The sequence below is a fragment of the Myodes glareolus genome, chromosome 22, assembly GCF_982192425.1.
Source record: "Myodes glareolus chromosome 22, mMyoGla1.1, whole genome shotgun sequence".
Lineage (NCBI taxonomy): Eukaryota > Metazoa > Chordata > Mammalia > Rodentia > Cricetidae > Myodes > Myodes glareolus.
The window spans coordinates 35,974,208-35,987,486 of NC_142047.1; the positions used below are offsets into that span (position 1 = coordinate 35,974,208).

The 13,279-nt window shown below is 47.3% G+C and overlaps 2 protein-coding genes and 1 long non-coding RNA gene across 8 annotated transcripts in view; 2 read left to right on the forward strand and 1 right to left on the reverse strand.

Moving 5' to 3' along the window:
- Positions 1-11,150, forward strand: part of Agrp (agouti related neuropeptide) — a 72,868-nt gene extending 61,718 nt beyond the window's left edge. For 2 of the 6 annotated variants that reach the window (XM_048437105.3, XM_085681675.2), the window contains exons 4-7: positions 10,120-10,241; positions 10,351-10,487; positions 10,639-10,721; positions 10,912-11,150. In XM_048437105.3, coding sequence (XP_048293062.1) covers positions 10,132-10,241; positions 10,351-10,487; positions 10,639-10,721; positions 10,912-11,094 — 513 coding nt within the window. In that variant the 5' untranslated portion in view covers positions 10,120-10,131 and the 3' untranslated portion in view covers positions 11,095-11,150. Of the gene's footprint in view, positions 1-9,665; positions 10,242-10,293; positions 10,488-10,638; positions 10,722-10,911 lie in introns of those variants that run through there. The other 4 variants (XM_048437110.3, XM_048437103.3, XM_048437109.3 and 1 more) reach the window with 4 other exon arrangements.
- Positions 9,304-11,780, reverse strand: LOC146890147 (uncharacterized). The gene is made up of 2 exons (XR_014999017.2): positions 11,506-11,780; positions 9,304-11,307 (listed from the first exon to the last, which is right to left on the reverse strand). It is a non-coding gene; the product is annotated as an uncharacterized LOC146890147 (long non-coding RNA).
- Positions 11,781-11,819: 39 nt separating this feature from the next.
- The window catches only part of Atp6v0d1 (ATPase H+ transporting V0 subunit d1), a 42,661-nt gene continuing 41,201 nt past the window's right edge, over positions 11,820-13,279 (forward strand). Inside the window, exon 1 of the mRNA XM_048437111.3 lies at positions 11,820-12,065. Coding sequence (XP_048293068.1) covers positions 11,936-12,065 — 130 coding nt within the window. The 5' untranslated portion in view covers positions 11,820-11,935. The remainder of the gene's footprint in view (positions 12,066-13,279) is intronic.

Here is a 13,279-nt window from a genome sequence, read left to right on the forward strand (position 1 = left end):
CTGCTGACCAAGGACCTAGCTGGGGACATCCCTGTGGACACCTGGGATCCCCCCTAGAGCCAAGTCTCTTGCCAACCCTAAAATGGCTCCCTTAATGTAGATATATTCTTCCCTGCTCCTATCTCTGCCCTTCCTCTATTTCCACCCTCCCAGTCCCCCATGCTCTCACCAGTCTTTTCCTTCTCTCACCCCCTCACCCCTTCCCCCAACCTCACCCCCACCCCCATGCTCCCAACTTTTGCTTCCAATTTCCAGGCGGATCTATGAAGCAAGGGTTCTTAAAGCTGAGTCACATTAAAGTCTAGAATGAGCCAGGCAGTGGTGGAGCACACCTTTAATTCCAGCACTCAGGAGGCAGAGGCAGGCGGGTCTGAGTTCAAGGCTAGTCTGGTTTACAGAGCGATTTCTAGGACAGGCTCCAAAGCTACACTGAGAAACCCTGTCTCAAAAGACAAAAGCAAAACAAACAAAAAACCTCCAAAATCTGGGGCAGCTGATAGCAGTGTTTGCTCTACTCCTGTGAGGACCTGAGTCTGATCCTCACCCCCTCATAAAGTCAGGCACAATGGCTTCTGTTTATAATCCTAGAGCTGACTGGTTAGCTAACCTAGCCTAATTGATGAACCCAGCATTCCAATAAAAGACTGTTTCAAAAACCAAGATATACAGCTTGACTCCTAAGACATCTGATGTTGATTTCTGGCTTTGACATACGTGCACACACACACAAACACACACACTGGAAGCTGAGCCCAGTCCTGGGAGTATATAATTTCTTAGAGTCTGCACAAGGTTAGACTGGAATCCTCACAATTTCTTAGACTTTTGGTGCTGGTGTGGGCAGGAAGAGACCTACATGCTTAGACATACAGAAACAGGTGCTCTTGATAATCTATCCTTTCTGGGGAGAACAACACATGTTATAGGCATTCAGTTCTCTCCTCCTCTCTCTCTCTCTCTTGCTCTTCAAGACAGGGTTTCTTTTGTAGCCTGCGCTGTCCTCGAACTCAGAAATCTGCCCAACTTTGTCTCCCTAGGGCTAGAATTAGAGGCCTGTGTCACACGGCCCAGTAACCTCCTTTCTCTTTATTGAAGCAGTAAGAGGCTCCATCCTCAATGAAGGTAAAGGGAGCTTTGAGTGCTTTTTGTCAGTCCTAGGGAATGGGTCTCAGCCTCAGCTTGGGTTGCTTAAGAAAAATCCTGGGACTTCTTCAGCTGTTACTTGGTTTCTAGGAGGGTAAAAATGGGCTGAATCCCATTTGACCCGGAAAGCAGGATGCTGAAGGTGTATGATACGGGGTTGGGACCACTGGGCTCCTGTTGTGAACAACTGTGTAAAAGTGATTCTACAAGTCTCTTCCTCCTTTTGAAAGGTTCCCCTCATCTTTAGGAACCCCACTTTAACACCTTGCCAGGGAACCCAAGCATTCCCAGAGGTTTCTTTACAGAAGCTTACACATCACAAATGTACCCCTATTGACACAGGAATGCCTTAGAGAATCTGAGGAAGCTGGTGTATTTGGGCATTGATCCAAACAAAACTGGGAACAGGACTTGAGAATGCAACTAACTGTGTCTGCCCCACTAAGTGCTTATAAATTCAAGAGGTAGTCTATCAACCCTCAACTGAAACCAACCCTGTCTCCGTACTTTTTGAGGTATAATATAGTGAGACAACCTTATTATAGTTTAAGATGATTTGAATTAAACTTTTCACTTACTGAAGCTGATATTAACTCATTGGTTCTGTTTTCCTAACAGGTTTTTTTTTTCCCCTGGCTGACCTGGAACTTGCTATGTAGAGACTAGGCTGACATTGAACTCATAGAGCTCCATCTGCCTCTGCCTCCCCAGTGTTAGGAATAAAGGCCTGTACCACCACACCCAGTCCTTTTTGCTTTTTTGAGACAGGATCTCACTAAATTGACCTTGAATTTGCAACCCACCTGCCCGGGCTTTGTGAGTTCCGGGGATCAAACTCAGAAGGTCACCTAAGGCAGCTGGTGCTTTTACCCACGGAGCCATCTTGCTGGCCCCAGGTTTCTCTTTCCAGAAGAGGAATAGCAACAGTCTTTGATCATTCTAGAAAGTGTTCTCTTAAAACCCAGTGAGGAAAAACAGCCTCAGCATTCTCCTAATAGGCAAAGTAAGAGTATCTTTGGCCCAGCACTTGGGAGGCAGAGGCAGGCGGATCTCTGTGAATTTGAGGACAGCCTGGTCTACAGAGTGAGTACCTGGACAGGCTCCAAAACTACAGAGAAACTCTGTCTCGACCCCCCCCCCACAAAGTATCTTTTGCGGAAAAAGTACTTCATCACAGATTCTAAGAGGCTATTTTATATTTAGTAACAGTATTGTTTTATGAACCTCTAATTTAAAAAAGAAAAGAAAAGAAAAGAAAAGAAAAGAAAAGAAAAGAAAAGAAAAAAATCCTCTGTAGTCCCCAGGTCTCAAATCCTGCACACAGAACATGCCAAATATTCCTGAGGACATCAGGTTGTTCCCGACCAGTAAAACCACCTCCACAGCTAGGCAATTCTCTGTCACACTTGCCCTGGAGAGGCTGGTGCTGGGGACTGTGCGTCCAGGGAGTCTGGTCATGTAGTGAGACACGTCTAAAAAACAAAACCAAGGCTGGGTGTGGTGGCACTCTAGAGGGAGAGATAAGTGTATCTTTGTGAGTTCAAGACTAGCCTAGTTAACATAGTGAATTTCAGGCCATACACAGTGAGATCCTGCCTTTAAAAAAAAATCAGCTGGGCAGTTGTGGTGTATGCCTTTAATCCCAGCACTTGGGAGGCAGAGGCAGGCAGATCTCAGTGAGTTCAAGGCCAGTTGGTCTACCAAGCAGTTCCAGGACAGCCAGGACTGTTATACAGAGAAACCCTGTCTCTGTTATACAGAGAAAACCAGTAAGCAATAAAAGAAAAAAATCAGCCCCAGAGTGTTTGTGTTCATTCACAGAGGAAATGTTTTTCACCTTGAACTGCCAGAAAAAGTAAAGGCAAAAATTCATAGTGGCAGTTATGCGTAATGACTACAATTCCAGCATCCAGAAGGTTGAGGCAAGAAGATTATGAGTAAGACCATGTCATAAAAAAATCTGGGGTCCAACAATATAGCTCAGGCAGTAGGGACGCTTACTGTCAAGTCTGAGTCTGATGACCTGAGTTTGCTCAGTTTGTTCTCCTGAAAGAAGATACGGTAGAAGGAGATAACTTTTTTTTTAAAGATTTATTTATTATGTTCACAGTGTTCTGTCTGCATGTGTGTCTGCAGGCCAGAAGAGGGCACCAGATCTCATTATAGATGGTTGTGAGTCACCATGTGACTGCTGGAATTGAACTCAGTACCTCTGGAGGAATAGTCAGTGCGCTTAACCTCTGAGCCATCTCTCTAACCCATTTCTTTTCTTTTTTTCTTCTTCTTTTTTCTTTTTCTTTTTCGAGACAAGGTTTCTCTCTGTCCTGGAACTTGCTTTGTAGATCAGGTTAGCCTCAAACTCACAGAGATCCTCCTGCTTCTGCCTCTTGAGACTGGGATCAAAGGCATGTACCACCATGCCTGACTCAAGAATCTATTTTCAGGGCTGAAGAGATAGCTCAGAGGTTAAGAACACTGGTTGTTCTTCTAGAAGTCCTGAGTTCAATTCCCAGCAACCACACAGTGGCTCACAACCATCTATAATGAGAACTAGCACTCTCTTCTGGCCTGAAGGAATATATGCAGGCAAACACTATACATAATAAGTAAATAAAAAAATCTAATTTCAATAAAAAGGGGGAAAAGGGTGTCTTCTGACCCCCTTATGTGCACTATGGCACACATATACACTGCTTTCCAACCAACACAAAAAGTAAATAAATGTAATAAAATATTAAAATTATTTTAGATATTTCTATTTTCTGTGTATGAGCATTTTGCCTAAATGTATGTCTGTGTAACATTTGTATTAGATTCTTCGGAACTGGAGTTACAGATGGTTATAGGTACTGGAAATGGAACCTAGGTTCTCTGCAAGACAAGTGTTCTTAAATGCTGAGCCATCTCTCCAGCTCTAATAAAACATTTGAAAAACAAGACCAAAACTTGAGTATTGTGGCACAGGCCTAGAACACCTGCACCAGGGAGGCTGTGGCAGGAGGATGAGATCAGCCAAGACTACATACTGAGTTCTAGGTCAGCCTAAACTACAGTGTAAGACCCTGAATCTAAATTCAACAAAAACCTCAGAGATCCAACAGCTGGAGAAGGGCTTTTCACCACTATAATACTTGAAGCAGGACACTTATGGGGGAAAAAAAGTTTAGCTGGGCATAATGGTGTAGCTATAATCTCAGTACTTGGGGAGTAGAGGCAGGAGGATCAGGAGTTCAAGACAGGAATGGTTACATGAGACCTGGCAGTTGATGGCTATTGGAGAGAGAAGAATTATTTTTCTTCAGGGGTGTCTCATGCATTCAGGCAGCACTAATTGAACTCTGGGTTATTTTTAAAATTTTTTTGAGGGGGACTTGTTAGGGAAGATCCAGTGGGGCTCCTCAGGGAATAAGAGGATGGGTATGATCAAAACATGCTGCATATATGTATGATGTTCTAAAAGAATAAATTAAAACTCTATTAAAAACCAAAAGGTTTATTTCGCTCACAGTTTTAAAGGCTGAAGAGGCTATGTGGCTAATTGCAGATTGGCGAGAGCCCAGTGACAGATGGCAGCAGTGCAGGCTGGGCCACAGGATCACCTCTGCAGGAGGCAGTAGAGAGCTGGGCGGAGCCAGGCTTGCCCCTTCTATAATAACCCAACGACAAGAATTTACAGGGTCTCAGAAGATAGGCCTCTCAGCACTGCCCTCTGGGGGCTCAAATTTAATCACAAGAATCTGGGTTGGGAAGTACACAAATTATACTCAAACCCTAGCATAAGGAAAGCAGGATACATTAGAAAGGCAGAAGATTCTGACTGTAAGAAAAATTGAATCAAAAATTGAACTGAGGCTGGGCATGGTGGCATACACCTTTTATCACAGCTTCTGGGAGGCAGGCAGATCTCTGTAAATTCAAGGCTAACCAGAGATATATAGTGAGACCCTGTCTCAAAAAATAAAATAAAGCTGGATGGTGGTGGCTCATGCCTTTAATCCCAGCACTTGGGATGCTAAGACAGGTGGATCTCTGTGAGTTTGAGGCCAGACTGGTCTACAGAGCGAGTTCCAAAACAGACACCATAGCTACTGAGAAACCAAAATAAAATAAAATAGAGCCAGATATGGCGGTGCATGCCTTTAATTCTAGTGGTCAGGAGGCAGAGGCAGAGGCAGGAGGTTTGAAGTCAACTTGGTCTACAGAGTGAGTTCCAGTCAACTAGGGCTACATAAAGACACTGTCACCAAATAGATATAAATAAATTGAGTTAAATCAAAGATTTCTTATTTGCAAAAATCAATATACGTAAGGACTGGGGAGATAACTCAGTGGTTAACTTGCTGTTCAAGTATGAGGATCAGAGTTTAGATGTAGGACCCACGTATGTAAATGCTGGGTTCCCATAACAGCCCACTTGTAACTTCAGTGCTTGGAAGGCACAGACCTGGGATCCACAGAGCAAACCGGTTAGCTAAACTAGCATGTGGGTGAGCTCCGGGTTCAGTCGAGACCCTGCCTCAGTGAGTGAGGTGGGGAGTGATCAAGGAAGACTTTAGCCTTGGGCCTCCATGGGTACGTGCACACCTGCACACACAAGCAGGAGATTTCTCTGTCTCTGTCTCTCTCTCGAGATGTATTCATAGAGAGCTACGACAAGAACTCAGGCTCTTCAGGGCAGCACTGGCGGGCAGAGACGGTATGAACAGATGTTAATTTCCTCCTCCGGACTCCTGCTGTGCTGCTGTGACAGGTCATCTGGGCCCATGCACACTCACAGAAGTTGTACAATGGGGTGATGGCTACAGATGCTTGCTGATGACTCACTAGCTGAACCCTGGAGGACTGCGGGTTTCCCAGGCCCAGTTCGAAGATAAAAAGTCAGCTGTTTATTGGGCTGGGCCTTTGGGAAGAAACCAGGTTTGAGGCAGAGGCAGTGTTAAGCAGTGTTAACCAGTCTGAGGGGTAAACAGTGTGTCAGTTATGAATTCAAGGGACTTATACTGCCCTACACTCCTCAACTCCTATTCAAGTTTCATGACCAAAGAAAGGTCTCCTCCCCTAGGAAGCCTTCCCTGAAGTGGGTGCCCAAACTGGCCCAACAGGCCCTTGGACATTCTTGAGTCAAAGTACTTAGTGTACTGAAGTTTGTTTTGAGACAGGATCTCTCTAGGTAGTTACTACTGTCTGAGAACTCTTTATGTAGATCAGGCTGTCCTGGAACTCACAGAGATGTGCCTGCCTCTGTCTCCCGAGAGCTGGGATTAAAGATGTGTGCCATCACCGACTGGCGACACTTAGCTTTTTAAAAACCCAGATTTTATCATGTAGTCCAGGCTGGCCTCGAAGTCATGACCCCTCTCCCACTTGTGGGATTAGAGGCATGTGCCACTGCATGTGACTTCCGTCACGATTTTTTTAAAGTTGACATCTGCTAGTGAAACATTTCTATGCTATATTCATCTTGATCTCTCAGTTTTCATTCTATACACTGCCACTTTTTCTGAATATAGGCACAAGCGATCTTTTGTATTATCTTTCTAGTTTTCTTAATTTTTTTAATCTTTAGACAGGGTCTCAACAAGGTAACACATTCACATACATAAAATAAAAATATAAACATCTTCAAAAATAAGTATAAAGGGGGCTGGAGAGATGGCTCAGTGGTTAAGAGCACTGACTCCTCTTCCAGAGGACCAGGGTTCAATTCCCAGCACCCACATGGCAGCTCACAACTGTCTGAAGATCCAGTTCCAGGGGATCTGACACCTTCATATCAATGCACATAAAATAAAAGTTAAATAAACTATAAGAAATGTTTTAAAAAAAAGTATAAAGTACATAAACAATTAGATAAACTTATGGAGAAGCTGATCAAGACACATAAATTAGGAAATAAAAGTATCCATTTAGCTGGGCGGTGGTAGCACATGCCGTTAATCCCAGTATTCAGGCGGCAGAGGCAGGCAGATCTCTGTAAATTCAAGGTCAGTCTGGCCTACAGAGTGAATTCCAGGACAGCCCAGGCTACACAGAGAAACCCTGTCTTGAAAAACCAGAAAAGGGTATCCATCTAAATTTTCCACATTTGATTTTTTTTCAAATTAGTTATGTTCAATATACAATTTTTGTCATTTAGGAAGTTCTTTATTGTAAAGATAATCCTTTTGTCTGATGGCAAACAGCAGCTATGATAATTACTCTGAATCTCCACACTGGATGAATTCTTATTCTTGAGAAAATTCCTTCTGTATTTCCGGGGTCATGTTCTGTTATTTCTACAGTGTCCATTGGACCCTGATACATCAGCAGACCTGACATTTACTTCCTTTAGAGTGCTGTGCAGTCAGAGAACAGTGAGATAGTAGTCCTGCTGCTTCCAAAGTTTCTGAGGCTCCAAGGTTAGGATTCTCTCTTCCGCCAGAGAACCTTATTAATGTGACTTCGTTACCTGAATGCTTCTGCTTGGTGGACACCATACTGCTGCCTATCACCTATGTCACTGGATTTTGATGGTTTGGTTTCTAAACTGTCTCTTCCCCTGGACCTAACCAGGAGCAAAGGTTGCCCCATAAGCACCATGGCCCTTGTCTGTCATTGCCCAATGGGCTGACACACTCATGCACAGACTGCCCTGTGAAGACAGCTGACCTTCAGAGTGAGAGGAGGCCCTACTGGAGACAGGAAGAGCTGTCCTGAGGACAGGTGCTACATAGGTGTGGCCAAGTGTCCAGAGCCTGCCTCAGCAACCAGCCTCCCGAGTGTTGTGAGCGTAAGTGTGCTTCAGCTCACTGGGGCACCTTTCCAAGTCATAAGATGCCCCTGCTTAATCTTCTCAGTCAGAATCTCCAGTAAATGAGGCTGAAGAAAAGATCTAGGAGCCAGGCGGTGATGGCACACCCCTTTAATCCCAGCACTCAGGAGGCAGAGGCGGGCGGATCTTGGTGAGTTTGAGGCCAGCCTGGTCTACAAGAGCTAGTTCCAGGACAGGTTCCAAAGCTACAGAGAAACCCTGTCTTGAAAAACCAAATAAATAAATAAATAAATAAATAAATAAATAAATAAATAAATAAATAAAACAAAGAAATAAGACCTGGGAAAGGACCTCATGTGCACTTCATGTACTGCCGCACTTGAGCTCCGAGTGACGCAGCTAGGATATACCCTGATTTCTTTCCGTTGTTACTCTAGAGAAGATAAGGTCCTGAAGTGGGGCACCAAACTTCCAGATTAGCTTCCAAATAGGTCTCAATGCCAGGCCTACTCAGGGGCTGCTTACACTATTCTCAGCAGACAAAAAAGGGCTGCCCCTTGCAGCAAGGGTGAGTTCAGGGACTACTCCCCTAAAGCCCTAATGGGCTTTCCTTAGCTCCTCATGCCCCAACCTGGGAAGGACGAAGACTCTGAGCTCCGAGGACTGTCCCGAGTCATCTGCAGAAGAACACAATGCCAGTGTCCGTCTGCTTGCTACAGGCCCATCCTCTGCAGAACATCTCCTTCCCTTGAAGCTAGCACCCAAACACTAATTGATGGGTGCTCTAGATGAAGGCTGCCAGAGGGCAGTTTGCTGTTTTACTCCTGCAGGGAGGATTTCCTCAGGCAACCACCTGATCACAAGAGTCCAGATGAGCCGGGCTATATATCCTGACAGATATATTCTTTCATCTTTTCTTATTGCCTTGGGCACTGGGGTCTCCAAGGTGATTTAACCTGTATTCCTTTCCAAATGGGCATGTGAATGATTTTTTTAATAGTTTATTTTAACTTTATTTTATGTGCATTGATGTAAAGATGTCAGCTTCCAGGGAGCTGAAGCCACAGGCAGTTGTGAGCTGCCATGTGGGTGCTGGGAATTGAACCCTGGTCCTCTGGAAGAGCAGCCAGTGCTCTTAACCGTTGAGCCATCTCTCCAACCCGAATTACTTTTCTTTTTCAAAAGTCCACCACGGTGCTAGAAAGTTGTCTCAGAGGTGAAAAAAAACATTTCATGCTTTTGCAGAGGACTCAGACTCAGTTTCTATCACCTACATGATGGCTCACAATTATATGTAACTCCAGGTCCAGGGGATCTAAAAACCCTCTTCTGACCTCCTTGGGCACCCGGCATGCATGTGGTGGACATATATACATGCAGGCAAAAACAATAACAACAACAAAACAACATTAAAACCCCACCAAGCATGGTGGCGAATGCCTTTAATCCCAGTACTTAAGAGGTAGAGGCAGGTGGATTTCTGTGAGATGGAGGTCTGCTTGGTCTTACATAGAAAGACCCTGTCTCAAAAACCAAAACAAAGGGTCCTGCGGGTCCTGCTACATCCACCAATGGGCAGCCCTCGCCATGTCCTCAAGCTGATGAGACCAGGCGTAGGCAGAGACCTGACAATTCAGGGCGGAAGGGAGCTGCCATTAACACTAATGAAGCAGCCGGGCTGAAAGCTTTTTACTGAAAGCCGTGTGCCCACCCTGGGAACAGTGCGTTCTGTTCCCTTGGTTTACAGGAGCCCTAGGTGGGAAGGAGCTTGGGGACTGGAGCAAGGGTGGGGGCTTAAAGGAGGGACAGAGGAGGGAGAGCCAGAGGCTGTGATTTTAGCTGGGAGAGCTTTTTTGACCTGTCTTCCAAAGAAACCTTGGGTCTAGTTCTTTACTCCACTCCTGCCTGGTGACACTCACTGGCCCTTTGGTGTCCTTGACCAAAGTTCCTGGAACAAAGGAAACAACAGGCCATAAAGAGGCTAAGCAAACATCTGTGGGGCCAGAAATTAAATTACGATCACAGGGCCGCCTGCCTCATTATTGCTAATGGTTCTAGCCTGATCCATCCCTAGGTTCTGCTCTTAGGGAAATTTTGGGGTCTGGACACCCTATTTTGTTCCCAACGTTTAATTGGTTCCTGGAGGCTTATGTCAAATTGGATAGGTACTTCTCTCAATGGTTCAGGCTCTAGGGAGAAAGTCAAACTGTGTCCCCCTTTTCCAGGGAGGGCCCCTCATGCCCTGGCTGCAGAAATCAGTCACGTGCAGGCCCTTTATTAGACTCTGCCATATAAGCTCTGGGCACAAGTGGCCGGGAACTCTCCAGGCAAGGATCAGCAAGCAAAGGTAAGTACAAAGGCTAGGCAGGAATTCTGACTTTCTGCGATGTCTCTCTCAGCATTTGTAGGGTATTCTAAAGATGAGGAGAAACTAAATAGGGGGTTTTCCTGCCCAGCCAGGCCATGCTGACTGTAATGCTGCTGAGTTGTGCCATGCTGCTGGCACTGCCTCCCACGCTGGGGGTCCAGATGGGCTTGGCACCCCTGGAAGGCATCAGAAGACCTGGCCAGGCCCTGTTCCCAGAGTTCCCAGGTGAGTATGGTCAGGTCGGGGATGTGTGGGACTAGGACAATTGCTGGTCACAAATCTGCCTGTATGGGCTAAACCCTTGTTCCCAAATCCCAATCCTGGGAGGTGGGTACTTGGTGCAAGGCGGGCGTGCCACTCACATCCTCTGCCCCAGGTCTAAGTCTGAATGACCCAAAGAGGACAACTGCAGACCGAACAGAAGAGGCTCTGCTGCGGAAGGCAGAAGCTTTGGCGGAGGTAACGCCTCAGGGAAAGGGATAAAGTAGCAGGTAGGGATCATCAGATAGCACCCTCTCTCTCCACTTCCGGACCATCCAAGCTGGACAGACCATCCCTGCCCCACACTCCACTGCCATCCTACTGGGATCGGGGTGGGAGATGTTTCCTGAATCTGCGGTCAGACGTTCTTGTTCCCCTATGAATGCAGGTGCTAGATCCACAGAATCGCGAGTCTCGTTCTCCTCGTCGCTGTGTAAGGCTGCATGAGTCCTGCCTGGGACAGCAAGTTCCTTGCTGCGACCCGTGCGCCACGTGCTACTGCCGCTTCTTCAATGCCTTTTGCTACTGCCGCAAACTGGGTACTGCCACGAATCTCTGCAGCCGCACCTAGCCAACGGATGTTGGGCAAACGCAGGGACGCGAATAAAGGATGGGACCAATCCTAAAGCTGTGGTTATTTTGCATATGGTTATCGATGGGTTGTTGGGTTCCCCGAAGGGTAGGGCGCGTCGTTATGCCGGAACTACACACACTATAACCTCGGGGTCTAGGCTACTCCATCTTCTGAGTCACGTAGACTGGCGATTTTTAAGGCACCAGGCCCCTGTGGGGATAGCGAGAGGTCACACGCCAGCCCCAGAGACTCTAGTGCGACAAATGCAGGGAAAGCGGGCGCAGTGCAGCTTACGGGATGTAAAGTCTAGTTAGTGGCTAAATATTGATTTCAAAACCTTCTCTGGACCTCCGTTTCCGTCTGGTAGGAGGCAGCCTCGGCAGCGTAAGAAACAGCACATATGCTCACCTTTACCTGGTTGGCCCCGACAGAGCCAGACAGAAGCGCCTAACTCGGGAAAACTAAATTGATGGACCCCGCTCGAATCCTGCGGGTTTTAGCACCACCACGCGGTCGACTTCCAGCATCGTCGTTGCTTTTTTTGCTCTACGCTAGGCGTCCAAGGCCCAGCCTTGCCTTAGTGCGCAGGCGCCCTGAGGACGGCGAGCCGCTCACCCCTGAGCTACGCTTGCGCGCCAGGCTACCCGGAAGCTGGGTACATTTAAGAGCCCGCCTGCTGTGGTCACGTGAGACGCTTTGCGTCACTTGACGCACTTGACAGCCCTCTGCGGGCGCCGAGTCAGCTGATCTGGGAGTCGAGTTGCGTGCGGGCTGATCAGGGCTCTCTGGTCCTGCCGTCCCCGCCGTCCCTGCCGTCCCCGCCGTCCCCGCCGCAGCCATGTCGTTCTTCCCGGAGCTTTATTTCAACGTGGACAATGGCTACTTGGAGGGATTAGTGCGCGGCCTGAAGGCCGGGGTGCTCAGCCAGGCGGACTACCTCAACCTGGTGCAGTGCGAGACTCTCGAGGGTGAGCCGCGGGTCTGGTCTGACTGAGGGGCCTTGAAAGGCCGGAATGGAGGCCGCCCTGAGCCGGGAAGCCGGTAACGGAGGGTCTTGAAGGGCCTGCGAGGCCTCTGGGAATCCGCGAGCGGATGGCGGGCATGTCAGAAGGGAGTCTACCTGTAGCTGCGACTCGGCGCAGGGGCCCAGACATAGACAAGACTTTAAAAACCGCAGTGGTTTGCCTCTGTTTGGGTTACCTCTAACCTCGTTGAGCTAGCCCAGTAATTTAGAAGGACGAGCCCCTGAGGATTGACTAGCCGGCGCGAAGTGTCTGCCTTCAAGACTCTTCACCCTGGCCCAACCCAGGGCCATTCGGGTGGCAGTGCATGGGGAAGTTAGGTGGAAAAGCCTCTCCCCTCCCCCAAGGTCTTTGGAATCATTGTGTTTTGGTGTTGGTCTGAGGGTTGAGCCTTCCAGGGGAATTGCTAAGCCAGTTTGGTGGGAGGTTCCTCCCAACTCTGAACCGCTGGTCGTGCAGTGCCTTCCAGACGGAATGTTTGGGAAAGCAAGAGGTAGCCCTGTAAATCTGAAGTCCGTGGACAAGTGTCTGGCCCTGACTCCCACCCACCCCCCAGCGAGAGGCCATGCCTGTTGGGATAACAGTTTCTTACACAAGAGAGACAGAAACTCAATTCCTCTTTCATAACACTGAATTTAGAGCAGCGGTTCTCAGCAGGTGGGTCGCGACCTCCTCCACCTTGGGGCAGGCCACAGGTTGCCTAAGACCATTGGAAAACACAAATATTTATGTCATGATTCATAACAGTAGCAAAATTACTGTTCTGAAGTAGCAACGAAAATAATTTTATAGTTTGGGGTCACCACAACATATGGCACTGTATTATATGGTCATATGGTCGCAGGTATTAGGAAGGTAGGGAGCCAGTTCTCTAAAGGAAGATGACATTCAGGCCCATATGTAGCAAATGTCCTCTGTTAGAGCTGTCCCTAATTCCAGACCCTCCGACCTGGTGGTAGTGAAGGGTGGGGATGCGGCTTCCTGTCTCTTCGTCCTAAATGATTCCTTTGAAGAAAGGTACTTCTAGCTGGAGGAGGAGGCTTGGTGTTTCACCCTGTTTAGAACCTTCTGGTCAAATACTTCTGGAGTTAAATTGAACTCATCCAAATATTGTTTACCTTGAAAACTAGACCTGTCAAGTGAAAAATAGTGCTACAATA